Source organism: Pimephales promelas, chromosome 3 (assembly GCF_988280905.1).
Source record: "Pimephales promelas chromosome 3, fPimPro1.hap1.1, whole genome shotgun sequence".
Classification (NCBI taxonomy): Eukaryota; Metazoa; Chordata; class Actinopteri; order Cypriniformes; family Leuciscidae; genus Pimephales; species Pimephales promelas.
The window spans coordinates 19,769,936-19,797,533 of record NC_142771.1 but is presented as its reverse complement, the minus strand read 5'-3'; the positions used below and the strand labels follow the sequence as shown (position 1 = coordinate 19,797,533).

At 37.1% G+C, this 27,598-nt stretch overlaps 5 protein-coding genes across 22 annotated transcripts in view; 4 read left to right on the top strand and 1 right to left on the bottom strand.

Moving 5' to 3' along the window:
• The first annotated feature begins 513 nt into the window (after nucleotides 1-513).
• On the top strand, nucleotides 514-4,481 carry atp6v0ca (ATPase H+ transporting V0 subunit ca). Its single transcript, XM_039685814.2, has 3 exons — nucleotides 514-795; nucleotides 2,526-2,709; nucleotides 3,757-4,481. Exons 1-3 carry the CDS (start codon nucleotides 723-725, stop codon nucleotides 3,962-3,964), a joined length of 465 nt encoding a protein of 154 aa, XP_039541748.1. The 5' UTR covers nucleotides 514-722; the 3' UTR covers nucleotides 3,965-4,481.
• A 1,861-nt stretch (nucleotides 4,482-6,342) lies between these two features.
• Nucleotides 6,343-11,162, top strand: spsb3a (splA/ryanodine receptor domain and SOCS box containing 3a). 3 transcript variants are annotated; one of them, XM_039687231.2, is made up of 7 exons: nucleotides 6,343-6,501; nucleotides 8,012-8,158; nucleotides 8,320-8,497; nucleotides 8,596-8,783; nucleotides 9,594-9,696; nucleotides 9,795-9,920; nucleotides 10,476-11,162. In XM_039687231.2, exons 2-7 carry the CDS (start codon nucleotides 8,033-8,035, stop codon nucleotides 10,829-10,831), a joined length of 1,077 nt encoding a protein of 358 aa, XP_039543165.1. In that variant the 5' UTR covers nucleotides 6,343-6,501; nucleotides 8,012-8,032; the 3' UTR covers nucleotides 10,832-11,162. The 3 variants fall into 3 exon arrangements, with proteins under 3 accessions (XP_039543165.1, XP_088984572.1, XP_088984573.1); XM_089128446.1 differs by having other exon boundaries at nucleotides 6,361-6,501; nucleotides 7,948-8,158; XM_089128447.1 differs by having other exon boundaries at nucleotides 6,364-6,501; nucleotides 7,951-8,158.
• A 1,249-nt stretch (nucleotides 11,163-12,411) lies between these two features.
• mrps34 (mitochondrial ribosomal protein S34) lies at nucleotides 12,412-15,265 on the top strand. Its single transcript, XM_039687807.2, has 4 exons — nucleotides 12,412-12,530; nucleotides 13,345-13,667; nucleotides 13,757-13,799; nucleotides 14,603-15,265. Exons 2-4 carry the CDS (start codon nucleotides 13,350-13,352, stop codon nucleotides 14,899-14,901), a joined length of 660 nt encoding a protein of 219 aa, XP_039543741.1. The 5' UTR covers nucleotides 12,412-12,530; nucleotides 13,345-13,349; the 3' UTR covers nucleotides 14,902-15,265.
• A 4,155-nt stretch (nucleotides 15,266-19,420) lies between these two features.
• nme3 (NME/NM23 nucleoside diphosphate kinase 3) lies at nucleotides 19,421-23,361 on the top strand. 2 transcript variants are annotated; one of them, XM_039687253.2, is made up of 6 exons: nucleotides 19,421-19,728; nucleotides 20,368-20,458; nucleotides 22,042-22,172; nucleotides 22,275-22,376; nucleotides 22,502-22,614; nucleotides 22,696-23,361. In XM_039687253.2, the coding sequence occupies exons 1-6, from the start codon at nucleotides 19,600-19,602 to the stop codon at nucleotides 22,811-22,813; spliced, it is 684 nt and encodes a 227-aa protein (XP_039543187.2). In that variant the 5' UTR covers nucleotides 19,421-19,599; the 3' UTR covers nucleotides 22,814-23,361. The 2 variants fall into 2 exon arrangements, with proteins under 2 accessions (XP_039543187.2, XP_088984571.1); XM_089128445.1 differs by lacking the exons at nucleotides 19,421-19,728; nucleotides 20,368-20,458 and adding an exon at nucleotides 20,498-21,097.
• A 392-nt stretch (nucleotides 23,362-23,753) lies between these two features.
• The window catches only part of mapk8ip3 (mitogen-activated protein kinase 8 interacting protein 3), a 45,635-nt gene continuing 41,790 nt past the window's right edge, over nucleotides 23,754-27,598 (bottom strand). For all 15 annotated transcript variants that reach the window (XM_039686697.2, XM_089128441.1, XM_039686706.2 and 12 more), the window contains 3 exons: nucleotides 25,093-25,254; nucleotides 24,868-25,014; nucleotides 23,754-24,789 (listed from right to left, as the gene is read on the bottom strand). In XM_039686697.2, coding sequence (XP_039542631.2) covers nucleotides 24,671-24,789; nucleotides 24,868-25,014; nucleotides 25,093-25,254 — 428 coding nt within the window. In that variant the 3' untranslated portion in view covers nucleotides 23,754-24,670. The remainder of the gene's footprint in view (nucleotides 24,790-24,867; nucleotides 25,015-25,092; nucleotides 25,255-27,598) is intronic.

The window sequence follows — 27,598 nt, the reverse complement described above, 5'->3', positions numbered from 1 at the left end:
TAGTTTCATTAATGGGGGTCTTCAAATAGCTGTAGTAAATTCATTCAGAAAACTGGATTGATTGGATCAATTGGATTGATTCATTTTTTAACAGAATAGCATGTTGTATCCTGCAGTTTCACAGCCTTGTTATTAAAAATGTTTAGTACCATAAAATATTTGATCTTATCCATATAATGTGTGGCTAACATCTGGTGGTTATGGAAGATTTAAACAAGTTCAACCAGATAAACAACTGGTTTACAGGCTTATATTCCTTCTATTATCTGGGATTGCATTCACATCAAAGTGGAAGCCTGCAATGGAATATACCAAAAATGCCTTTAAAATAGGGGTGTTGTTCAAATGACAGAATCACCGAATGCTCACACTAAATTACTAATGAGCATTGAATTCTACTAAAACGCTGAAAGTCCTCTCTGCGATCCCGTGATAGTCAGTCATTTCAAAATCCTAAAAAGAAACGCATTGCGTATTCATAAGTCATCCCCAGAGAAGCGGAAATGGACCCTGCACTTATGGTTGATCATGTGACACTCTCCATTTCGCCATTTTCTTCCTCTCCACCGGCGATCAGCGTCCTGTTGGATTCGTGACCATCCTCTCCTGCTTTTACAAGACCTGTCAACCTAGAATAGATCTTCTTTGGAACCCTAACCTCCTAGACTGAAGCCTTCTTCCCCTTCTGTCTTTAGTTTTAGTGTCCTGAACGCGCCAGAAGAATGTCTGCCTCGAGCCCCGAGTACTCACCCTTCTTCGCAGTGATGGGTGCCTCAGCAGCAATGGTGTTCAGTGGTAAGATACACGTCATTTCAACCTTAAATTCAGTGAATGCTTTATTAAATAAAAACCCAGAGTAAACGTGATAATGGATCGGGTGTCTGTGAACGGGGCAGACCGGTGGTGTTGCGGCACGCTGAGCCGTGTACCTGTAGTAGGGGAAGGGATGCGAAGGTTTCCATCACGGCACATGACGTCTCTCTTGACGTAATATCTATAAATTATTTATTTCGTTTCATTCCTTCATTTGTCACGGTTCACCGAGGAAAACCTAAGAAGCTTTCTTTTCGGACGAGCAGAGGCTCCTGTTTTAATGTTTGCGCAAGGACGTCATTTATTTAATGTCCTCTAAACATATAACGTTATGGTTGGAAGACACGAACGATTTTTGTTATTCTAATAATCTTTTTATTATCTTTATCTCGTATCTCATATATTGTTCTAGACTGTAACAGTAGCGTCGTTTTTGTGTCATATTGATTTTTTTCCAAGCCAAGGCGAAATGCATTACTTAATTAACATGAACCGTTTTGCTCTTATCTAATGCGATAAGTTAGTACTTTTTAAAACACGAACTACACGCCCAGACAAAAACGTCCTTGTCAGTTTAACTCTTTATCTCAGTCAGAGCCACACTTATTTTCTGTATTCAAACGACAGCCATTACTCTATTAGTATTTGACATTATTTTCAGTCAGCACACCATGCCTAAATCCCGGAATGATCCAAATAAATTTGAAGCACCTCATCTGCTTCCTACAAACCAAGGGAACTCGCTGCTGTAGTCAGTCATGTGACTAAAAGCTACAACAGTTGGCCACTGTTTTGCTGACCTGGCCTTTTAAAACCTTAAAGCAAGACAACACATGTAATGAAAAATGTAACTGATAAATATCACCATACTTCCCCAGCTGATTAGTCACTACATTACAACATTAACTGGTTTTGTATTCCAGGTTTTCTGTAATGTTGTTTAAACGCACAAATGCTATCAAACAACAAAATATGATCTTTTTTAAATATGCATGGATTTGTATACATTTCCAAAACAGAAATCTGAACATTGGACAAAAATCAAGAAAAAAATATTAAAGTTCTTGTACAGAAAGTGATTTTGTTTTTGTATCACTACATACCTCAGAAAATATTGCCAGCGGCCAGCAAAAAATTACCATGTTTTTAGGAATGGCATATGTAAATCATGCTAATGATATATGAACAGTCACCTCTGAAAAAAACCCTTCAGAATATAGATAGAAATAAATCCAGAAAGTTTAGTAAGCGCTACTAAAGTGGAGAATTCTGGCTCAGTGCATGATTTAAGAACAAAAAAAAACCTTTTTAGAAAACTGCCTATATGTATTGTAATTGAAATCTACAGACGTAAATAGATAATGTGTGTAATAAAACAAATCCTTAAGTGTGAGTTTCCTTTGCACTAAAAGACGGCATGTTATGGAAGCAAAATAGCTCCTAATCTCAACATTTACTAGTGCATAAAATCAATGGTTCTGCTTGTGTTGTATTTCCTTAAAACAGTTCCGTGTTCATGGAACAGCTGGTGTGTATTCAGGGGTTGATATTTCAGACACATGTGTTGGAATGGTGTTCATTAGTTGGGTATTTACTCAAACCCACGACTTTGCCTTGTCCTGTATTCATTGAACTTTAACCCATCATAAGTACTTGTTCTTCACTCTCTTTGTCTCCTTGCATGCGTTAATTCTCCTCTTCTCTCTTTTTAGCATTGGGTGCTGCATATGGGACAGCCAAGAGTGGCACGGGCATTGCTGCCATGTCAGTGATGCGACCGGAGCTGATCATGAAGTCCATCATTCCCGTGGTCATGGCGGGTATCATTGCCATTTACGGCCTGGTGGTGGCTGTACTCATTGCCAACAACATCTCTCCCAATGTCTCCCTCTACAAGTGAGTCACACACCTCACGTGTGTCTGATTTTTCTACAAGCCACTCTCAGCTTCCTCAGAAAGGCTGAGTTGGCATTTAAATAGCTGTCTAATATCTGTTTATATGGTAGTAATAATCTAGATATAACACTATATTAGAATTGATAGGCAATGAGGGTATATAAACAATTAAAGAGGTTATTACAGTTTGTGTACATGAGGTGTAAGGGTATTGTTCATCCATCCATCCATTTATTTGGTTGTAATGGAAAAATCCCAATGACTGTCAACATTTTATCTTCATAATGTTTGACAAATAAAAAAAATTGTTACAAAAAAAGATTTAATCCTTTTATTAGAATTGATAGTGGGTGTATAATACCGATAGACACGATTAACCAGTAGCAGACTATCATCTGTAGCTTGGGTACGCTCGGGTGATATTCCTGTGCTATGCATTCACGAAAGTATTTGGTTTATGTGCCATTGCAGTTTAAAAACAAGTGATTTTAAACTGTTGAAGCGTAGTAAACAGCGCAAGTTAACTCATTTCGCTATATGCACATGAAACCATGCAAGTACTGTGTTCTTTTGGCAGCCTAATTGGAATCCAATGGAAGTATCCTCATAAACAGTAATTTATGTCTTAAGTGAATGTAAACAGTTATGTAACAGTATATTGGATCATGTATTCGATCTTAAAGTGACTGCAGCCTAATAAACCTGCTGTTATCTGTGTCATTAATGTTACTTAAGCATGCAAGCAATGTCACTTTTATTATACATTTTTAGTTATAATGTAAAAATCCACATTACTGTCTACATTTTATTGTCTTTGTAGTTAGACCTAAGATATATTGTTACAAAAAAAGGAGAGGCTACATCTGTACATCTGATGTGTATGGTTTTGTTCTTTCATTGTTTTTTATTTAATTATTTTTTGGACATAATGAGAAAACAACAATTACATTTGTCAATTGCCTACATTTTATTATCTTCATAATGTAAAAAATATTGTTTCAAAAAAGATATAACACTATCCAAATGTGTTTTTGTGCGTCTCTTCAGGAGTTTCTTGCACCTCGGTGCCGGGCTGAGCGTGGGTCTTAGTGGTCTTGCGGCCGGCTTTGCCATTGGTATCGTGGGTGACGCAGGAGTGAGGGGCACAGCCCAGCAGCCTCGTTTATTTGTGGGGATGATCCTCATCCTCATTTTCGCTGAGGTTCTGGGGCTTTATGGGCTAATTGTTGCTCTTATCCTGTCCACCAAGGGTTAATCATTGCTCTTATCCTCTCTTACACATGAACAACCATCAACCACACACACACACACAGACGCACCAACACAAACATCCTCCTAATGATACACATTGAGTAATTTCACCACCCGAAACGAAGAGAGAGGAATTTTTGCGTGCATGCGTGTATCGTGAGTGTGCTGTTTGCAAGTGAATGTGTGATTGAACCTCCTCTCTGTGTATAGTAGCCTGATGTGTGTTCCCCTGTAAATGCGCTGTGTAGCTATTGCTCTCGTCCTGTGTGTGTGTTTAAATAGATGCCCTCTTTCTCCTATGCTACACTCGTTTGTCATCCTTTTTATTTTGTCATTTTTATTCTTGTTTAAAGAACAAATCAACTGTCATTTTGTTTTCTCACTTTTGGGACCATTTAAATTGACACTGATGTTGAGGACCTAAATGTATAAAAGATGGATTATTACTGTTTGTTTTGTTTCTGCTGATTATTTATGAAGATTTTGAGATGTTCATTAAACAGTTTAAATGGATCAAAGTCTTTATTGATATCCTGATTATCTAAATGAATTATGTGAGTGTGTGTGTATCAGAAATATACATATATATCTGTATAGGTAGGTGAATTGCTCTGTGGGAAATTTGTTCCTTTGGGTATGTAAATCATTGATTGCCATGGAGACCATTGTCTTAAGGTATTGATGTGCAAGTTTACTAAGTGTGAAATGAATGAATGCACACGTGTGTGTTTATGAGCGAGTGTGTGTGTGTGTTTTAACTCTTAACATGACATTCTTCAGAGGTGTAGCGTTTTACCCGTAGTTGATACTGTTTCTGGTTCCATTAATGGGGAACACCAGCGCAGCTTGTCCAGTTTCCGAATAAAACTTCCTCAACCTAATTTCAGTTTCTCTTTTATTCAATCACATGTGATGTAAAAATGGAAATATACTACAGATCAGTACAGATCAAAGTTCAAGCCAGTACTTGAAGTGTACCATGTCATTTAACTTCATGGGCTCAAATTGCAACCTATGATGAACCCAAGTACTTTTTACTAGAGCTCAAATCATATCTGAGAATTATGTATCACCTAATATTCAGAAACTCCAACTATACTTTTAATATTCATGATGCTCTCCCATCATGGAAAGTCAAGAGCCAGATGTAATGATATGAGGGATTAATCCACAGGTTACCATCTGGTTTGATTCTCTGCATTGCAGCCTCAACCAAACTTCCCTTCATGACGCTCTTCGTTGCTGCAGTCGCGCTTCCACAGGAGAGGGGGCGCTAAAGAGCAGCGCTGCTTCATTCCACAGGTGCAAATTATTACCAGAAACGTCGTAACTGCAAGGAAACTGAATTGTGATTAATACCAGTTTGTTTATTGTGTCACATCAGCAGTAGGACAATACATGATTCTATCAAACGAGGATGTTTGAGTTGTATTATATAACAGCAACACATTATTCATAATGAGTGAGTCATGAAACCTGTCAGAAGCATCCAGGCCTCGTTTCAAAAACAAACGAAACAAGAATTTTTGAATAAAATTGTCAAATTTTGAACCTTTACGGAATTTGTACACAGTCACATTATTTTAATAATAAGCAAAAAAAAAAAATTCTCTCTCTCTCTCTCTCTCTCTCTCTCTCTCTCTCTCTCTCTCTCTCTCTCTCTCTCTCTCTCTCTCTCTCTCTCTCTCTCTCTCTCTCCATATATATATATATATATTATATATATATATATACACCCATTATTTGTTTTATTTAAATACACACAAAAAATGCATTAAATCGAAATATATAAATTATGATATACAGAAGTATAAAAAAAGACTAGAAGCCTATGGTCCTAAAATACTATAGGCTGCATTGTTTTTATGCAAAAATATTGTTTCTTATTTCTTTCTTTTGATTTTGGGCTAAAGGTGCGTTCATGGCATGTCGTAATTAGGCTTAATCAGGCTTAATAGCAGTGTGTTAACTAAATAACAATCTTAATCAAGGTAAATTAACAACATTCGGGTCTTACTCTTGTAGATGAACAAACATTACAAATTGTAGAAAACAGATTGTTTTGATACATGTGGTAGTAGAATATAATACATGTACAAAATGCATGTGTCGGTTAAATTGATCGGTTGAAATTTGCTATAGAACATGAAGAACGCAGAAAAGAGCTTTTTGTTTTATTGAAAAGGTCCAAAACTAAACTACTTGGAATTAAGCTTGCAGTGAACGTCATAAAGGGGTCTAGCCTTCAGTCTTGGGATGAGTTTGACATATAAGTGACAGCTGTTTAGAACTGCTCTAGAAAATAAACCACACTCACTTGGAATTTTCGGCCAATGGAGTTTTTGAACTGGAGAGGCGGGGCTTACTAAATGATTGTTTACGTCTGTCGTGAAAGTAGGTCACAGAAAAGTGTGACAGTTAGCTGGTGCCTGCCTGGTGGACAGAATCCGATTGCCTTCACAGATACATACATTACAGTGTCATACTAAAATCTGTAGGTATACGGGACCCAACGATCGCGGTGGTATCCCTAAAAGGCGGGTAAGTTTGCTTGTGTTTGTCCTAGTGAATGCAGCAGGATGTAGCGTCTGCTAAGTCCGCGAGCCTCCGTTAGCGCCAAGATCATATGGCAAACTTCAAAGCCTGTTGCATTTTCTTACAATTATTATCATATGGTCTCGTATAATATTGAAATCCAAATAGGATTCCATATTATTAGCGTGACTACAGGCGATCTGTTGTCCTATAAACGAATAAGCCTTTCATCTCTACAGACTTGAGGTGCCTGACTGTGGCTGACCACTTTCAGCGAGGCCTAACAATAGAACATGCTATTTTTATTTTATTTTAGGGGGTAATCTGTCTTTAGGAGATACAGTATACCGACATGTCAGCTAGTTCATAATGACTGCTTATGCATAATAAAATTACTGAATGCACGTAATAGACAGTTAAACTGAGCGTTGCCTGTTTACATCTCGCGCGAAACACTACAATGTGGGGTTACAGTGTAAGCTTTACGATCGCAGCTCACGCGCAACTGGTGACAATAAAATGCATAATACGACAAATAATTTGTCCTTTTAGAAATTATTTTAAACATATGAGATAGGGACACAAAAGTTTATGGCTTATATCAAAATAATATATTGGCATACTATATAACACACAATTCCTTAAAGTAATGTCCAGACGGGGTTTGCTATTAATGAACATACAAGTTCAAATAAAGCATCAAGATATGATAATATTGTTTTGTTTTGTTTTGTTTTTAGTATGAGGGAAGAACTAAACGCCAAACTTCGTTTGGGTAATTATCTGTCAAAGTAGGGGAAAAAACTGCACAAAAAGGCAAACTATTACTACAGGTTTTGTGTGTGTTTTGATCATGCTTTCAAAAATAATGTCATAATTATTTTTTATAAATTAACTTCTACGAACTGAATCAAATCAATATTTGGTGAGACCACCCTTTGTGTTTAAATCTTGTCCTAGTGACGCTTACTCATAGTTTTTCAGGTAGCTTTGCAGGTAGGTTTCTTCAAGCGTCTTGGAGACGTTGCCACAGTTCTTCTGCATTTAGTCTGTCTCAGTTTTTTTAGTTTCTTCATGTAATCCCAGATGGTGAGATCAGATCTCTGTGTATATCATACCAGTTGTTTGCAGACTCCTTATAGATACAAAAATCTCACTGGATTATTACAATTAATGGCAAAAGGAATGTTTGGAAATAAAAAAAAGATATTTTATCCTACTGACACACTACAGCAGAATAGTTAAATAACTGTCTTAATACCTTTTTTTAAATACTAATGTGCCTTTTGCACTGTAAATTATACTGTGAATTGTCATCAAGCTTTAATCTGCTTATATGCGACTATAAGGCATGAAGATGGCAAGATATTATAAACATCATGACTTTCAGTGAGCATTGTGAAAAGTGCTATACCAATAAAATTGACTTGCCTTGACAATGTGTTTCTCCAGCAGGGCTGTGTGTTCTCTTTGTTTGTGCTTTATGTCAAACAACTGTTGTGTCTGTGATGGACAGTTGCGGTGGCTCCTGGTTGGCATGTCAAGGCGGAGCAGAAACAGCAGGGCGTGGAGGTACGTGTGGAGTGGAATCCGAAGGGATGCAGATGCGAGAGCGCTGGTGCTCGCCTCCGAGAGTGACGAGTGGGGTTATGATCGCCATCAGGTTGGTGTGGATGATGTGGATATGCCTTTAGATGAGGCAGCAATTATTTTTTTAGTACGAAATGGCCTTTTGTCTGAAGTGCTGAACATCACAAGAGCTATTTCAGTTCAAAAAAGCACAAATGGCTGAGAAAACGGACCGAAACTATGTTTGTCCTTCAGTACAGTGACTCTGATTCCGAAGCCGAGTATCCAGCCATTGTGCCAGCGGTTCCGAGTGCGGTGCCTGTAACGGGAGAGTCATACTGCAGCTGTGATTCACAGATGGAGCTCAGCTGTAACCCACGGCTCCGGGGTTACACACACTTGCGAGACTGCCACTGTGGAGAAGATGACCAAGGTGGTGCCAAATGCAACATTATTTTTTATTTTTTTTACCTTGATCAGGCTTATTATGACTGAAATTGTTCTCTTTTTGGCTGTTTACTTGGTTGTCAGATTTTGACTGGGTGTGGGACGAGGGCAGCCGGTCGTCTGCAACCCTGCTGAGCTGTGAGAACAGGAAAGTGAGCTTCCACTCAGAATATAGCTGTGGAACGGCTGCCATTCGTGGCTCCAAAGAACTTTCGGAGGGACAACACTTCTGGGAGATTAAAATGACTTCCCCTGTCTATGGCACAGACATGGTGAGAGACAAGAGTGTGTCTTTATGCGTGATTTGTGTGGTAGTAATATTCTGTATGGTTAGGAATAGGATGCATTATTTGCTTATTTTGGGCATCTTATCTGAAATGGGCTGATTCTAAACTTAGACATTTAGCAACATGGCTGATTCAGCAGACCGAAGCATAACTGTCAGCATACAGCTAATGAGGCTGAAACTTGCTGAATCAATTGAGTTCTCCAAGATGTGAGCCACATTGCTTTACTTTTTCTTTTTGAAAATGTGTACACTTCAGGTCAAGTTTGAGGTCAAAGGTTTTTTTGGGGGGTATAAATTACTACTTGAGAAAAGATCAATACATTGATCAAAAATGACAGTAAACACATTTATAGTGTTACCTTTTCTTTCTTTTTTTACTTTTCATTCATCAAAGAATCCTGAAAATATGTATCACGGTTTTCACAAAAACATAACTGTTTTCAACATTTTGTTTTATTTAACTTCAGTTTCTTGAGCAGCAAATCATCATATTAGAATGATTTCTGAAGGATATTGTGACACTGGAGTAATGCTGAAAGGTCTTTGGGACAGCATTGACATCACATAAATAAATAATATTTTAAAAATATCTAAATAGAAAACAGTATTTTAAATGGTTAAAAAAAAAATCCACAATGTTACTGTTTTACTGTATTTTTGATCAAATAAATGCCGCCTGGTGAGCACTAGAGACTTCGTACCAACCCCAAACCTTTTTTTTTTTTTTACAAACGGTAGTGTATATGGGAATGTTTATTCTTGATGGTTGAATTCTCTGTGTGTGTTTATGTAGATGGTTGGTATTGGCACGTCAGATGTGAATCTAGACAAATACAGACACACATTCTGCAGCCTGCTGGGAAAAGATGAAGACAGCTGGGGCCTGTCATATACAGGTAAAACGAGTTCAGTTCACAAACACATACTTGTGCTCAAAACATGAAAGCATAGTGCTTAAGGATTGTTCTGTAATGTATGTATGTGTTTTTGTCAGGTCTGTTACATCACAACAGTGATAAAGTGAGCTTTTCGTCACGATTCGGACAGGGATCTATTATTGGTGTTCACTTGGACACTTGGCACGGCACCCTCACCTTCTTCAAAAACCGCAAGTGCATCGGTAAGAGCTAATCTTCACATCACAACAGCTTTCAGCTGCGATCTTATCTTGTTTTTGAAATATTATACACATTTTAAGTGTCACTTTCTCTCTAGGAGAGATACTATATGAAGTGAAGTTCTTGAAAAATAAATATTTTTAAGACTGTCAACATAAAATGTAAAAGTTGCTTTAGCACCCAGGCACACATTTTTTTTATAATATTATTTTTGTATTTGTCTTATTATTGGGTAGTTTATATATATATATATATATATATATATATGTGTGTGTGTGTGTGTGTATGTGAATTAAGTTTTCTCTCCTTTTTTGCAACATAACTTTAAATGAGGTTAAATATTAATTAATTATTTATTTATAGTAGTTAGTATAGTATTATTTTTAGTATTTAGTAACTATAATAACAAGTTGTCTTGTGTGAAAATCTGTAATTGCACATCCCTGGGTTTTGCAGATCAGACTCTATTGAACAATCACACACCTGGAGAGCAGCTTTATCTCTGTTAAATCACACATTTAATTCCATTTAACTTGAACGTTGTGTGTGTGTGTCAGGTGTAGCAGCTACAGAGATGAAGAATAAACATGTTTTTCCGATGGCGTGTTCCACCGCGGCCAAAAGCAGCATGAAGGTGATTCGCTCCGTCTCCGCTGCCACATCTCTACAGTACCTTTGTTGCTCACGACTCCGCAAGCTTCTCCCGTCTGGAGTCGATGCCCTTCGAGTCCTGCCCCTGCCGCCCGGCCTCAGACATCTTCTTCACTCCAAACTGGGATGGGTGCTGAGCCTGGATCATACGCACACCCACTCGAACACACACACCCCGCCAGGACCCTCCTCGGGCAGTGACTCTGAGGGCTGCTCCTCGGACCCGGAGGCCTGCCAGCGGAAACGTTGCCGCTGGACTTGAGACCGCGTGTGCTGTGTGCACATCCACTCAGCTTGTCATTATGCACAAATTAGAAAATGTCTCTACAGATAAAGAAGAATCGACATATGTTAACACTGGACTTGTGCTGTCAATCACAATGGTGGATAACAGAGCTTGCTGAATAACTTTGAAAAGAATTCAAGGTCAGTCAAGCCTGTTTTACTAGTTTGTCGCTAAATATCCAACTATCATTCAAGGCTCTAAAGGTAGTTTGCCCCATCAGGTGACATTTGGATATATATTTTACAGTATTCATAGTCAGTTTTTATTCTGTTGTGAACTCCCAGTGGAATGAAGTCCATTAGCTCTTCAGACAAATAGCAAGATATGAACCTCATAAATCTGTTCTGATGTTGGAAATAATAACATACAACCATATGAAACACTGGCAAACAATCAAACTGTTTGCATGCACAAGTAACACAAACAATACATGACGCATTGAGTGAACTGTAAATTTCTTCATTACTGGCGTCCCTTGGGGGTTGAAAACGTGACCTGATCTCCTCTGAAGTAATGCATATTCAAATCTGTCATGCTCCATTACAGGCCAGTCAAACATCTCAGCACTTCAGAGTGCCAAGGTCTTTTTTCTCTTTATGTTTAAACAACCGTTGTATGTTTTTACTCTATTCTTATTTGATAAAACTTGGACTTACCAACAGACAGTAAGTAAAAACAGTGACGTCATTATGAATATTGTCTGCATAAATGTGTTTTAAAGACCATTACATTGAATTGGTGAGGAAAAGGCCTGTGTATTTTGACAGTTTTTGTCTTTAGGAATTACTTTGGGCCCTACTTATTATTACTCAAAGTGTGTGTATGTGTATCTGAACAGTATTTCCAGAGAAACTCAGTTTTCCTGAAAATATCTTGATGCAGTTGTCAAACTGACTGATGCTAACTGACGTGGAGGTTGATTCAGTTTTCAATCTGTGCAACATCTCTACATGAGGTTCATATTGAATTCAAATGGTGTTTATATCGCAGGTTTTATAATCCATTGTTTAAAAAAAGCTAATCATGTTTTCTTAATGCATAAAGCACTTTTTGCTCTTAATGTATGTATAGAAATATATACAGGTCCCTGTATTGTGTTCTGCACGTATTGTATGTCATAAGCGCTCTCTTTTTCTCTCTCATTCTCTCTTTATCCACTTCTCTCTTCCTCTTTCTCTCTTTTCTCTCTCGCTTCTTCTGCAACATACATTAAGCATGGCCTTTTATATGAGTCAAGGAAAAAAAATAAGGAAAATGATATATGCATTAAAAATAGGGGCTGAATATGATTTTGTTTGTTTGTTCTTTTTGAGATCTTAATAAAGGTTTCTAAAAATCAATCAAAATTAAACAACTCGTACTTTTGGACGATGCATTTCTAATTAATTTTGTACAGTATTCTTCTGACAAAATGTTGCATTGAAAACACTGCAAAACAGATAATTTATGTAGGCCTGTTTATGCTACTGAACCGACTTATGGTCAATTTTTCAAATGTTTCTCTTAAATTGAGAAACATTTAAGATATATCCTCTCAATATAATGCAAGTGTTGCCCTATGGTTGCCCGTCCTAAGCGGAACAGGAATACGCATGCTCATTTCGCACGGACCGATTTCATTGACGCACAGCAGTAACCGTGACGTAATTGTGTGGAGGTCAAATCAAACAGATAGGTAAGATAACTCACATTGACTGAAAAATTAATTAAAATGTGCGCGTATTTGTATTTATTACAGTCACTATTCTTCTTATGGCTTTGGCTGTAGTGTTCACCCCTTTGTCTAGTGTCTTATGATGTGTTGTAACACGTGCAGCATGTGTTCCCAAGACTATTTAGCTGGTTATTTAGCTTGTCCTTTGAAAGTAGTTGCTGTTCCGATATTTCTGTATGATATCTTTTTCGTTTTACATTAGCATACGTCTTAAATAACGAGTAAAAATTGGCAAAATTGATAACTGTTTCCTGTCTCATGGATTTTCAGTAGCAGCTAGATAGAAATATTTAAGTGGCCTTTTAAATATGCCTTCAAACCTTTGTATTAATTTGAAGATAAATTAATTGTTATTGGTCATTTCAAATAAAGTCTTATGAGTCCTTATTGACTCTTGCGCTTCTGCTTATAATACTTAATATAATATAACTTTCATACATAATAATAGCAATATTTAATACTTTTCTTTGTGAGTTCCTTGGTTTCAATATACAGTAAAGTCTAAAAGTCTAAATTAATGGTTTAAATTCTTCTATTTTGTATTATACATTTTTATCATGTTTGATTTCAGGTTATATTATCAGCATATCTATTTGAGCGAATAAATGAACATTCCATGAATTTCAGGATATCTCAGTATTTGATATACCCTGATATTTGCATGAATGACTGCAGCATTCAAGCTGCATGAACTTCATAAGTTTGTGTGAAACCTGATGTAATATTTATGTCCATATTTTATTGCTTATTTTTTGTTATCTTTTTTTATTGCCAGGCAACATGGTGAAGAAAAAGCGTCTGAGGCTTATAGCCGAGATGGCACGGAAGATCCGAGCCTACCGAGAGCTGAAGAATCGGCCCCGGGACTCTCAGCGTTATGCCTTAGACTACGACACCATGACACGGCCCTTCACTGGCAAGAAGCTGCCAGTGTTGGCTTGGAAAGATGTGCAGAGAGAAACCCGGCTCTTTACGTTACTAGCTGGCATGCGCATGTTTGGTGTGGGTCGGCTCTTCACACGCAAATCATGGCTGGACGAGCATACAGAGCCTTGCTACTGGAAAATAACAAAAGTCAAGGTGGATTATACAGCAGAGGTACGTTCTGTGATTATTTTAATTGTACAAATGTTTATGTATGAGGTCAGTGCTTGTGTGAATTCAGTTTCTGATGTTTTCTCATTTAGAACATGGATCATGGGAAAGCATGGGGCATTTTAACATTTAGAGGTAAGAAAAAACCTTTTCTCTGAACAACCATAAATAAAGGCAGTTCTTTTAAATAAAAGTTCCTTAAAAAACCTTATACTTTTGTTCTGTCATATGACTTATACTCTAGCTATGTACTAATTTGTGGTATTGCTAATATTTTTATAATCAATTGTTTTGAAAGTCACTTTGAATAAATGTGTGCTTAATGTAAATGTAAGACTAATAACTAGTTGTTTTTATATTGGTCTCTTGTGGAGTAACTGTGATATAAAGGAAAATGTATATAAGTTGAAATTTAGCTCAGTCAATGATCAGCACCTAATATTTTACAGTGGTGTATTTGGAGCCAATTAAGTCGAGGAAGATGTATCACAATTTCCACAAAAATATTAAGCAGCACAAGTTTTCAACATTATTAATAATAATAATATATGTTTCTTGAGCATCAAATCATATCAGAATGATTTCTGAAGGATCATGTGACACTGAAGACTGAAGTAATGATGCAGACAATTCAGCTTTGTATCACAGGAGGGAATTACATTTTAAAATGTATGAAAATAGATGACATCATACCATTTTGTACTATATAAATATAGCCTTGGTGAGCAGAAGAGACTTCTTTCAAAAACCTTCCGAAAAATCATACTGACTGCAAACTTTTGAGCGGTAGACAATAAGTGACACCATTAGAGTTCATTAGAATGAATGTAAATAAATGTTGAAAGCAAACAATTAACAAATGTAGCAAATAAATACAGCAGCCTTGCTTTATTCATTATTCATAGCCTTGCAAATATCCTTGTTTGGATGTGTTTCAGGTAAAGAGGAGCCCACAGAGCGTGAATTGGAAAAGGTAATGTATCATGACTGGCGACTGGTTCCCAAACATGAAGAAGAGGTTTTCAAGAGCTGTGAACCCGTTCCTGAGGCCCCTGTCCGTTATGTGAAATACCCGCCTCTGCTGCGTGCCATGATCCTGGCCCAGCAAGCCAAAGAGCTGGGTGTGGATGCCAGCACTATCCCAGAGCCCTCACTGCCACTGAAACGGGATATCATGCTCAGTTATGACTACTTCAAGAGTCAGGATGAGAAGAAACGGGAGGGTACACCTGTCTGAAACTCAGGTCATGCTGTGGAGATCTGAGTTCTGTTGCAGTGGTCTTGTTCCTAATTTTATAGGCACTGCATGAGGTAAAGGCTGCTTTGTGTTTAATGCTATGCTATATGAGAACAAAATATAGCCACGCTTTTTTTTAATCCATCTTCCTTGGATTATGCGGCTAATTACTGAGAGGGAAAAAAGGAGATTTCTTCAGTACATTTGGACAGGTGACCAAACCCAAAAGTATAATCCTCTGTGAAAAGACTTTGTTTTTATTGTCTGTGTTAATATATGCGTAATATTCTTTACAATATGTGAGCTAAATATGATTAATTTGGGTGCATTATAACAGATGTAGAATAAAAATGACTAAACTTAATTTGGTCTCATTTTGTAGTATCATGCATCATGAAGCATCTTCAAGACTTCTTTAAATGTTGATTTTTCAATCAAATTCATGTAAACCTCTGTGTGAAATTCATATCATCAAAAAAATATACAGTCAGGTCCATAAATATTGGGACATTGACACAATTCTAATCTTTTTGGCTCTATACACCACCACAATGGATTTGAAAAGAAACGAACAAGATGTGCTTTAACTGCAGACTTTCAGCTTTAATTTGAGGGTATTTAAATCCAAATCAGGTGAACGGTGTAGGAATTACAACACTTTGTAAATGTGCCTGCCACTTTTTAAGGGACCAAAAGTAATGGGACAGATTAACAATCATAAATTAAACTTTCACTTTTTAATACTTGGTTGCGAATCCTTTTCAGTCAATTACAGCCTGAAGTCTGGAACGCATAGACATCACCAGATGCTGGGTTTCATCCCTGGAGATGCTCTGCCAGGCCTCTATTGCAACTGTCTTCAGTTCCTGCTTGTTCTTGGGGCATTTTCCCTTCAGTTTTGTCTTCAGCAAGTGAAATGCATGCTCAGTCGGATTCAGGCCAGGTGATTGACTTGGCCATTGCATAACATTCCACTTCTTTCGCTTAAAAAACTCTTTCGCAGTATGCTTCGGGTCATTGTCCATCTGCACTGTGAAGCGCCGTCCAATGAGTTCTGAAGCATTGGGCTGAATATGAGCAGATAATATTGCCCCAAACACTTCAGAATTCATCCTGCTGCTTTTGTCAGCAGTCACATCATCAATAAATACAAGCGAACCAGTTCCATTGGCAGCCATACATGCCCAAGCCATGACACTACGACCATGCTTCACTGATGAGGTGGTATGCTTTGGATCATGAGCAGTTCCTTTCCTCTTCTCTTCCCATCACTCTGGTGCAAGTTGATCTTTGTCTCATCTGTCCATAGGATGTTGTTCCAGAACTGTGGCGGCTTTTTTAGATGTTGTTTGGCAAACTGTAATCTGGCCTTCCTGTTTTTGAGGCTCACCAATGGTTTACATCTTGTGGTGAACCCTCTGTAGTTACTCTGGTGAAGTCTTCTCTTGATTGTTGACTTTGACACACAAACACCTACCTCCTGGAGAGTGTTCTTGATCTGGTTAACTGTTGTGAAGGGTGTTTTTTTCACCAGGGAGAGAATTCTTCGGTCATCCAGCACAGTTGTTTTCCGTGGTCTTCCGGGTCTTTTGGTGTTGCTGAGCTCACCGGTGCGTTCTTTCTTTTTAAGAATGTTCCAAACAGTTGATTTGGCCACACCTAATATTTTTGCTATCTCTCTGATGGATTTGTTTTGTTTTTTCAGCCTGATGATGGCTTGCTTCACTGATAGTGACAGCTCTTTCGATCTCATATTGAGAGTTGACAGCAACAGATTCCAAATGCAAATAGCACACTTGAAATGAACTCTGGACCTTGTATCTGCTCCTTGTATATGGGATAATGAGGGAATAGCACACATCTGGCCATGGAACAGCTGAGAAGCCAATTGTCCCATTACTTTTGGTCCCTTAAAAAGTGGCAGGCACATTTACAAAGTGTTGTAATTCCTACACCGTTCACCTGATTTGGATGTAAATACCCTCTAATTAAAGCTGAAAGTCTGCAGTTAAAGCACATCTTGTTCGTTTCTTTTCAAATCCATTGTGGTGGTGTATAGAGCCAAAAAGATTAGAATTGTGTCAATGTCCCAATATTTATGGACCTGACTGTATATATCAAAAATAATATTTTTCATTAAAAAAAGATTTCTGCATTGTTTTACAAAATGAATTCGTACACAATTGCAGTCATTAAAATCGAATGAATTTCACAGCAGAATAATTAAGCAAAAACTTACATTTAACAGGTGTATTCTCCTTTGTAATTAAAAGTTATAAAGTTGTGCAGATATCTCCATTTTGCTGCTAAACTTCACATTGAATGAACGCTTCTGCACACCAAATAGGAGCGCAATAATTTTGACTAAAATATTCATTTTTCTTAGGAAATTAATATGCAATGTTTTATAACACCAGAAATGTCTTAATTTGTATTCTATAATTTATCTTTAGTGTGTTGGATTTGCGGTGAACTTCTAGCTCATTACACTCATATATTTTATAGGGTCAACTATAGCACTACTTAAAATAATAATAATAAAATTGAACAGAAGTAATTCAGGGAAACATAAATAACATTAAACTAGCTTAAATTTTTGACACCATTTCTTATGCAGTGGAGTTTTTACCGTTTTTCAAAGAATTTAGATGCATATCAAAATCTTTCTTAAAAATTAAAAAAGGACTTTTCTTTGAAAATGTACACTTGTGAATATAAAAGTTGTCAAGAAAAAGTAGCAAGTTAACTAAATTAAAATGAAAGGGGTCTAATTTCTGAGTCACCAAAATCATAATTTTTTGGCTTATACAGAAGTTTAAAGGTATACCTTTTAACATTAGCCTGGCTGCGCCCTCCTACGCACTTCCGCTCAATTACATTTTACAATTTCAGTACTGCTTTCTATGTGGAAATGAAATGAACTAGAGTCTGGTTGAACCAGGCTATTTTAACATGTGGGGGAAAAAATTATATATTATATTAGTGACCAGCATATTAAAGCCTGTTTAAAAAAAACTAGAAAGAGTTAAAGGTATTTTAGAGATGTCATAGTACTACCAGCACAACAAAAAAAAAGCCAAATCTCCAACTGAACTGAAAATATAATTTGGGAATGCTCTTCATTTCCCATTTCGTTTTTTTTTTTTTTTTGGTGATGTTTTTTATTTATTTATTTTTTAATGAATATATATCAAATAACATGCACCTATAAAGACAGAACACATAAAACTCCAACATGTTATATCAAGTATATATAAAGCTTCACATATATAAAGAAAAAAATGAAATAATAATAAATAATAATAATAAAAATAAATAAAATAAAAGATATACACAGAGGAAACCTTTTGCATCAGTGGTATTGAAAATAGCATCATAATATTTCAAGAATCTGTCACTTTTCTTGTTTTTAATCAATCTTAGAGACTTCAGAAATGTATCAATTTCGATTAAGAAATGTGGAAATGTAGGCTGCGGTTTAGAGAATTTTTGCTTGTGAATAAAATTTTTCCCAAACAATGTACAAAAATTAACAATGTAACTAATTGAAGTACTAGCTTTATCTTCTTTATAGAAACTAATTATATCCTTTAATTGAAAGGATTTGGAAGAATCAAGGTGCTTGCCAATGTGAAGATATAACCTATTCCAGAAGTTTTGGGTTTTTTCACATTGTAAAAATAAATGGATCAGCGTTTCATCCTCATTCCCACAAAATGAGCAAGAACTGTCAACATCCATATATTTAGCAACAGTGTCATTCACTGGGTATATTTTATGCAAGATCTTGAAATTAACTTCCTTAATCTTATTTGAAATACAATACTTATGAGGTAACAACCAGGCTTCCTTCCAGTCTATACATTCAATAAAAGAGGCCCGATAAAAATTGCCTTTAGCAACAGTATATTTTTTTCTCTGAAAAATATATTGAATATGTTTATTATTACATTTCTTTCTTAGTAGATTTATACCATCTAAGATCAAATCAGGTTCTTTGGTGGTGACACTCTTACTAAAGGTTAGATGACATTTAACAAGATGACTTACTTAGACCAGAAGGAAATTGCTTTAAGCACTGCATTATATTCTTGAAATGGTAAGGGAAAATTATGAACAGACATAAATTCTTCATAAGACAAGACATTACCAGATTTATCAAAAATTGAGAGAATACCAATTATATTCCTGTTAAACCATGGAGAGAAAAAAAATAGATTTATTCCTAATCCTTATATTAGAGTTGTTCCATAGAAATGTTTTGTGATGTGAAAAATTGTGGGTTTAGCATAACTTTCAAGCAAGAAGGGCCTGCTGATGAAATTAAGAAAGTGCAACTGGAGCTGTTCGGAAAGTAGTTACATTTCAGTATAAAGGGGAGGCCACCAATTTTGGTAAAGATATGATTCGGGATAAAAAAAAAACAGATTAATTTCCCATTTCCTTCTCTCTGTGGGCCTCGAGATTTGCGTATGTTATACGTCACACGTATCACACACATGACCAGCGTCGACCAATGGTGAGCCTACGTGTGACGTACAACCCAGAACCGTTGCGGTGTCGAGGTCCACAGAGAAGGAAATGAATAGTTGAATAAAGTCGTTATTTTTGTTTGTCTTTTGCACACAGAATACTTTTGTAAAGTATTCTCGTCGCTTAGTAAACCTAGATAAACTAAAGATAGAACCAGTGTAGTCTATGGTAGTCACTTGGACTATTTTAACGGTATCTTCTAACTTTTCTAGGCCGGAAAGTTTCGATCCCGTTGAACTTGAAGCAACTCTCAGATTTAACGTTAATCAACATTTAACATGGAACAACATGAGGGTGAGTAATTCTGTACTCCGGTGACAGATTTTTCATTTTGGGGTGAACTAACCCTTTAAAGCAGGGTTTCTCAAACTCGGTAATGGAGGGCCAATGTCCTGCAGAGTTTAGCTCCAACCCTGATCAAACACACCTGTCAAACAGGTCAAACAGACCTGAGCAAGCTAATCAAGCCAAGGTCTTTATGATCACTAGAAACTCACAGGTAGGTATTTGATCAAGGTTGGAGCTAAACTCTGCAGGACAGTGGCCCTCCTGGACCGAGTTTGAGAAACCCTGCTTTAAAGCAAAAAACATTTTTTGGAGAAAGAAGCAAGAATCTCCAGTTTTAAATCATTGGTTAGATTTAGTTTCTAAAGTGAAAGAAATGGAGAGGATAACATGAAATTAAGGGCAATAGTATACATTTTGAAAAGATATAGGCAACTCTAAAATCAAAGAATATTCCATAAATTATTTGTTGATGGACAGTAAATGTGCCTTTTTTAGAATTTTAAATCTACAAGTGTATTTTTATGATAGCATGGTAGCGCGGGCATGAAAAACCAGGCAAGCATGCGCATGTCACCTAGCACTCCTCAGCGCGCGCGCGCCGCGCGTCTCCTCCTCCCTCTCTTCCGAAAACTCCTTTCTTTTCAGTCTATGGAAAACTCTAGAGGCAGCCCGGTTTCCTGCTCTGCGAAGATGATCATACTTTGCTTAACAATATTTGCGAACGTATTCAAGACGGGTAAGTAGTGCCTTATGGAAGGCTCAGTCATTTTATTAGCTAAACACATTTTTAAGTGATGGAACAACTCTAGCAGTCCTCATGTCGCCGGCTTATTTTAATTCATCTCGAGTTATTGTTTGCTAGGCTATCAGATGCACACGTTAACGTTACAGCACTACATATGTGACGTTACGCCCATAGTGCTATGTTTTAGGAGAGGTTGTTAGGCGTGATGCGTGAAGTGATGCGAAGTAAAAGCAGCATGCAGTAACGCAAGCATTACGCTGTAACACGCGGCCCAAAGACGTCATTCGTCTACATAAATAGCAGGTTACCACCTAAAATGTGTTTTGGGTCCTGTCCTATTCTACTCTGTTAACGAATTAGCATGTGATATTAGTCAATGGTCATTAACATAAATATGAATAATCTGAGTAATAAAAAAACCGGGAAATAGCATGCTTTCTCTAGTTGTACTTGACTTGATCCTATTGTTCCTGCGATTGGTTCTTCAGTGTTTGCTGGCCCGTGATTGGTCCTTTGGTGTGCAGCAGTAGTGCGCCGCACACCTTATAATAATGGGTTCTAAAAGGTCCGACACAAAAGAGCTCGCGGTCGAGGATTTACCGGCAAAACAACCGAGGATTATTGAATCAGGTGTGCAGAATAATATGTGATATTGTTGAATAGGTGATATTTTGTTCTGCAGGGACCTTGAACTGCAACGTTAATCGATTGCGCTAAAACAATATCGACTAATTGTTAACTTCTATACGCTTTTCATAGAATTATAATCATATTTATTTGCTAGTAAATAAAAATAATACATTTAAAATGGAACTGCGTTCTGAGTCATCGCCAGTTATTGTTGTGACCTACACAGGTGGTGATGAGGGCTAAGAGGTTTATGCTTCGGTATTAATAGGAGGATATAGGGCATATTCTAATTTATTTTATTTATTTATTTTTTAAATTGTGTATATCGAGTATGATTTTATGCGTATGTTAAGCAGTACCAATTGTATCTGTACAATATATTTTTTATTAGGGACAATGTACAGCCAGTCAAATGTATAACTACTAGGATACTTACCGAATAAATGGAAATAAAATATTAATTTGTTTTATTAAATTGACTGCGGACAGATAGAGTGCAAGTTATTAGTCATTATTCACACACACACACAGTGTTGTGTTTTCGCGTTTTATTGTGACTTTCCATAGACATAATGGTTTTTATACTGTACAAACTATATATTCTATCCATTTACATTAACCCTACCCTTAAACCTACCCATCCACCACAGAAAACTTTTGCATTATTACATTTTCAGAAAAAATATCTTATTACGATTTATAAGCTGTTGTCATGAGGACCATAAAATGTCCCCACAAGGGTGTCTGATGTTGACATTTTTGTGGTGATAGTCCACATAATTGACCAATTAGAATGGAGTATGTGTAATAAATTAGAATACCACTCAAACTAACTTCTCCAAGATAGACCTGTTTTATTTTTTTGTAATAAAGTACTTAAAAAAGCGATGCCATTGAGTAGTCGAGGGGGTTTAAAAGGGTTTAATTTCAGATATGTGTTTCAGGATGGACCGGCTCAAACGAGCGCACGTTCATCGCAGTGAAACCAGATGGTGTTCAGCGCAGACTGGTGGGTGAGATCATCCGACGCTTTGAACGAAAGGGTTTCAAACTGGTCGGCATGAAGCTCCTGCAGGTGATACCACCACTGGAGTATCTTTCACTGAGCTTTTGAAAAGAAAATAGTATATCATAAGAAATATATCATATGCATTAATACAGTATAAACTCCTTGTAGGCATCAGAGGAGCAGCTCGCAGAGCACTACCGGGACCTGAGGGAGAAGCCTTTCTACAACGGCTTGGTTAAATACATGAGCTCAGGACCCATTGTTGCTATGGTAAGAAACACATTGTCCCTGTATATAGATTCAATATGATATCTGTACTTATGCTACTATGCTGTTGCTATGACAATGTCTAACTTCAACACTTTACGTGTGTGTATTTATATATGTTTTATTAGGCATGGCAAGGGCTCGATGTGGTTAAGACCGCCAGAAAGATGCTTGGAGAGACAAACCCAGCAAACTCTCTCCCAGGCACTATCAGAGGAGACTTTTCCGTGGAAACGAGCAGGTTAGTGTGAATGTGGATGTTTGACTGGATGGATGGATGGACGACTGGATGGGTGGATGTTAAAATGTTTTTCTTGTGCAGGAATGTGATCCATGGCAGTGATTCAGTTGCTAGTGCTCAGAGAGAGATCTCTCTGTGGTTCGCGAATCATGAGTTACTCTGCTGGGAAGAGAGCAGTCACAACTGGATCTACGCCTGAAAGCCTTCATGTTGCACTCATTGTAACATGCAGTTTTTACAGCTTCATCTGCATCTGATACCTGCTCCTCACAGAGGCTGCTCGGCTCAAGCCATAGTGACCAAAATAATAAAGCAAAAGGTAGCTTATGTTGACATATGTCTGGATCCAGTCATTGGTCAAGCCTTTTTTGAATATGACCAATTTCTTGCTGCTTAACTCATGCTGTTAACATTTTTAGGGTTTATTTGCAGATATTCATTTTACTAATCTTTGGTGGGTTGGTAAGTCAGGCGCTATTCTAAAGTTAATTAGTGTTTATATCTTTTTGAAAGACATTGTTTACATTTTCACATTCAACTTTTGATATGGGCATGCTTCTTGTCATCTTGATGCACTATGTAAAAATACATTTATTGTTCATGACTAAAAAGGAAAGCAATAATGAATGAAACAGGGCCAGCTTGCTCTGAAAAACTTAAATATCCCAATTTGCTCTAGTCCTATGGTTGGAACTCACTTGAATAAACTTTACTCTACAAATAAATAAATTAGTCCTTTGTTCATTAGTCTTTGTGTGTATTATATTGTGTAAAACTATACCATTCAAAAGTTTAGGAGTCGGTATGATTTTTACGTGTTCTTAAAACATTCTCTTATGCTCACCAGAGCTGCATTAATTTGATCAAAAATACAATCTAAACAGTAAAATTGTGGAATATTATTAGAATGTAAAATAACAGTTTAGTAAAATTCTTTCATGAATGGAAAGTTTGAAAGAACAACATTGATTTGAAATAAATCTTATCACTTTTGATCAATTTAATGCATCCTTGCTGAATTAAAGTATCAATTTATTTCAACAACGAAAAAAGCTTAAAACGGTAGATTATTTTATATTTAAATGTATTTGTGTTCATGAAGTTTTGATGAAATTAAATTATAGCATAGAAGACAGAAGTATTCAGCACATAAACATTTATTTTTTAATACTTCACCACACAGAGAACACACAGTGATGATTTACATACAAGGCGACTGGGCGGGACGTCCATCTCTTTCAAACCTGCAGCCAATCGAAGGCTTCAGTTCAGCTGTTAACCTCATGCTTAATCCAAAAGGGAAGTTAGCAGGTCCAGTCAGCACACATTTCACTTAGGTTGAAAAAGGGCTAGCTGCAACTGGTTAAAGTGATTTTGCGTGCTTTTTTAAAAATCAATTTAGCTGAATATTCTATTACATATTTACTTAATGAGCTGAAATGACATTGGGGCATGTTTGGGTTGTGCTAGATTACCCACAACTCCCGGCCACCATTTATTTGATTATCCTCACATATGCAATCATTTCTCTATGCAGTGCATGAAGTATTCCAGTATTTACATAAGTCACTTTTGCATTCCAAAATTCCTCTAACTGGTCTTTTCAAAATGATTCCGCTCGTTCCTGAAACTCTGAGATCACGATGAGTTCATTTCATTGAGTGATCTGTGTGCTGAGGGACTGTAAAAACAAAGGTCACGGTATTCGGCAAAAACTGGGTAGTTCTTTCAGGAACGTAGTTTGGTATTGTTTAAGCTGTTTATATGCATTTCATTTGAAATTACCATTCAGTCATAAGTTGCAGGAAGTTCTTGAACCTTGTGTTTTGTTGGAAAGGGAATGTTACAGGGTGGATTGAAGGATCGAACAGGTAGTTATAATTGAGGGTAGGAAAATACAGGCTGAAGGGTTCAATATAAGACTTTAAAGGGGTAGTTACAGGGCCGTGGTAGTTACATAGCTTAGGTACAGAATTCGGGGCATAGTTACAGAAAGGATTCATACTCTTATCTTTGGGGGCGGAAAGGGGGGCAAGGCAGGAGGTGTCTGTCTGTGTTACTCCGGAACATAAGACACCTGCCACACAATGATATGACTCCTCTCTGCTTTAGACAAAGCTGGCTTCATCTGAGGAGCTTCACTATCCGCTTCCTCTGTCTCATCCTCACCATCACCTGAGAATTATAGAATGAATAAGTTATGATTTTATGACCCAATGTACATGCTAATTTCACTTATCAACTGCTTCTCACCAATGCGGAAGTCAATATAACCCTCTCCTCCACTCAGCACCAGTACATTTTGAAGACTCTGAGCTTCTGTGTCCGCTGGGGCTGAAGACCCCTGAGACTCTGATGGGCTGTCCAACACGCTACCATTCAGGGTGGCCAGCACATTGCCTGGAAACAAAAGATGTCATATTTTGGGACTGACACAGCTCACAGCATATAATATGCTATTATTGATTTGACACTCACCTGGCACTGACACAAAGAATTTGACGGCATCTCGGTGTCCATGAAAACAGAGTTGAGCTTGGGCCATGGAACAGTATGGTATGAAGCTACTCTTCTCAGAGTTACTGTCATCCGCATATACATGGATCACGCCCCCTGACGATGTGGGTGACACCTTATTGGCTACAAGGGAAAAATCATAAAGCGCAATGACCAATTGCAGAAACACAGGAACTGCTAGAGCTCAAGTAAATAAATGAATCTGCTGAAGAGGAAAACTGTAATAAAGAGCTTGTAGCATGCAAAACAAAAATCCATGGATAAAAATTACAACAACACTTAAAATCTAAAATGTGATAGAAATGCACAGGGAGGAAATTCATTCATTACTAAAACATAAAACCGCAAAAAATAAATTTACTGAAAAAAGAAGGCCATGGTGTATATACAGTGGTGGAGGAAGTACTGAATCTCAGTACTTAAGTAAAAATACAAATAAGCAGATAAATATTTACTTTAGTAAAAGTAGAAGTAACACAATGACAACCATACTTAAGTAAAAAGTACCTGATTTTAAATGTACTTTAAGTATTAAAAGTAAAAGTACTTGCATAATTTATTTTCTTAATGTCTATTTTCTAATGATTAATAAAACATTTAATTCTAACTCATTCAACCTAATACTCCTATAATGATGGAAAAAAATGTCACCATTTCTGAAACAAGCTTGCAATTAGGCAATATACACATCATGCTTATCCTTACTATATGTTAATAACTATGGCAGTAAACGCGATTAATTTATGGTGTAATTCTGAACCTCTTGGCTTGCCATAATCCTAACCAAACGTATATTACACACAGTGCGTTTCCTATGCATGTAAAAACTAATTTCGCGTATAAATTGCACTATAAACGCTCTGCGTGCGAGACGCATTTAGTGTGACCGGGTTGATATATCTAGAGCCTCCATTTTTGCACTCAGGTCTAAGTCCCATGCCCCTCTATCAGAATCCAGAGTTTCAAGAAGATTGGAGAAACTTATTTTTTCGCACAAAAAAAAAAAAAAACGACAGGGGTAACACTGTCGTTTTTTTTAACCTTTTGCTTAAACGAGGAGCTGGGGGGACGCCGGAAAAATAGACATTTTACTCATTAGGCTGCTTCATTAAAAACGTGACATTTAGACGTTTTCTTCGGCGTGGATCCATGCAAATGAATCATTTTCACCTTGAAAATAATAAATGTTTTTATTATTATTATTCTTTTCCATTTTAAATAATAGACAATTTCTCAGTGATCGTCAATAAAAGAAAATTCCATTTTTCTCGGTTTAATGAAAACCAATAGGTCGTGATGGTAAGTTTAAAGTGTAAGTTTCACGTTTGAGGGGGTTTAAACCGTGACATCTACACGTTTTCAAAAGTGGACCAACGTGATTATTTCACGTCTTGTCACGATACCGGGTTGAAGAAATATTGTTTAGGCCACTTTGTTGATATAATCACAACAATTTAACGCAAGTATGGGAATTGGGAATTGAACTCAGGTCTTCTTGATTAAAGCCCAACGCTTTATCAACTGAGCCACTGCATCTGTTGAGTACAAGTGTGTATTGGAAGGGGTTTTATTGCAGGTTTGGCTTTATTTGTTGGAAAAATAAATATAGAAATATAATTTGAGACAAGAGGGCAGTATAGCCCTGTTTATGGTTTTGAGTTTAAACTAAACCGTGACATCTAAAACGTTTTCCAAAGTGGACCAACGTGATTATTTTACGTCTTGTCGTGATACGGGTTGGGCACTGAAGTTACAGGAGTTTCTTCCCGTTGCTAAGCAATGGAACTAGGTCGAGTATTTAAGTCTAGACCCTTCCAGAGCTGAGATATCAAATCTAAAAATTTCGACCCGAAATTTCTCAATTTTTGCACTCAGGTTCAAGTCTCATGGCCCTCTATCAGAATCCAGAGTTTTGAGAAGATTGGAGAAACTTAATTTTTCGACCCCAAAAAAAAACGACAGTGGTACCCCTTTCGTTTTTTTTTCGGGTCGAAATTTTGAGTTTCGATATCTCAGCTCAGGAAGGGTCTAGAGACTCAATTTTTGCACTCAGGTCTAAGTCTCATGGCCCTCTATCATAATCCAGAGTTTTGAGAAGATTGGAGAAACTTAATTTTTCGACCCCAAAAAAAAAAACGACAGTGGTACCCCTTTCGTTTTTTTTTCGGGTCGAAATTTTGAGTTTCGATATCTCAGCTCAGGAAGGGTCTAGAGACTCAATTTTTGCACTCAGGTCTAAGTCTCATGGCCCTCTCTCATAATCCAGAGTTTTGAGAAGATTGGAGAAACTTAATTTTTCGACCCCAAAAAAAAACGACAGTGGTACCCCTTTCGTTTTTTTTTCGGGTCGAAATTTTGAGTTTCGATATCTCAGCTCAGGAAGGGTCTAGAGACTCAATTTTTGCACTCAGGTCTAAGTCTCATGGCCCTCTATCATAATCCAGAGTTTTGAGAAGATTGGAGAAAC

Excerpts from the sequence above, each read along its gene's own strand:
- atp6v0ca (XM_039685814.2), top strand. The coding sequence starts at position 723 with ATGTCTGCCTCGAGCCCCGAGTACTCACCCTTCTTCGCAGTGATGGGT. Across the intron at positions 796-2,525 it reads AGCAGCAATGGTGTTCAGTG|CATTGGGTGCTGCATATGGG; the intron begins GTAAGATACACG and ends CTCTCTTTTTAG. Across the intron at positions 2,710-3,756 it reads CCCAATGTCTCCCTCTACAA|GAGTTTCTTGCACCTCGGTG; the intron begins GTGAGTCACACA and ends GCGTCTCTTCAG.
- spsb3a (XM_089128446.1), top strand. The coding sequence starts at position 7,979 with ATGTCAAACAACTGTTGTGTCTGTGATGGACAGTTGCGGTGGCTCCTG. Across the intron at positions 8,159-8,319 it reads GGGGTTATGATCGCCATCAG|TACAGTGACTCTGATTCCGA; the intron begins GTTGGTGTGGAT and ends TTTGTCCTTCAG. Across the intron at positions 8,784-9,593 it reads CTGTCTATGGCACAGACATG|ATGGTTGGTATTGGCACGTC; the intron begins GTGAGAGACAAG and ends GTGTTTATGTAG.
- mrps34 (XM_039687807.2), top strand. The coding sequence starts at position 13,350 with ATGGTGAAGAAAAAGCGTCTGAGGCTTATAGCCGAGATGGCACGGAAG. Across the intron at positions 13,668-13,756 it reads AGGTGGATTATACAGCAGAG|AACATGGATCATGGGAAAGC; the intron begins GTACGTTCTGTG and ends TTTCTCATTTAG. Across the intron at positions 13,800-14,602 it reads GGGCATTTTAACATTTAGAG|GTAAAGAGGAGCCCACAGAG; the intron begins GTAAGAAAAAAC and ends GATGTGTTTCAG.
- nme3 (XM_039687253.2), top strand. The coding sequence starts at position 19,600 with ATGGTAGTCACTTGGACTATTTTAACGGTATCTTCTAACTTTTCTAGG. Across the intron at positions 19,729-20,367 it reads TAACATGGAACAACATGAGG|TCTATGGAAAACTCTAGAGG; the intron begins GTGAGTAATTCT and ends CTTTCTTTTCAG. Across the intron at positions 22,173-22,274 it reads TCGGCATGAAGCTCCTGCAG|GCATCAGAGGAGCAGCTCGC; the intron begins GTGATACCACCA and ends AACTCCTTGTAG.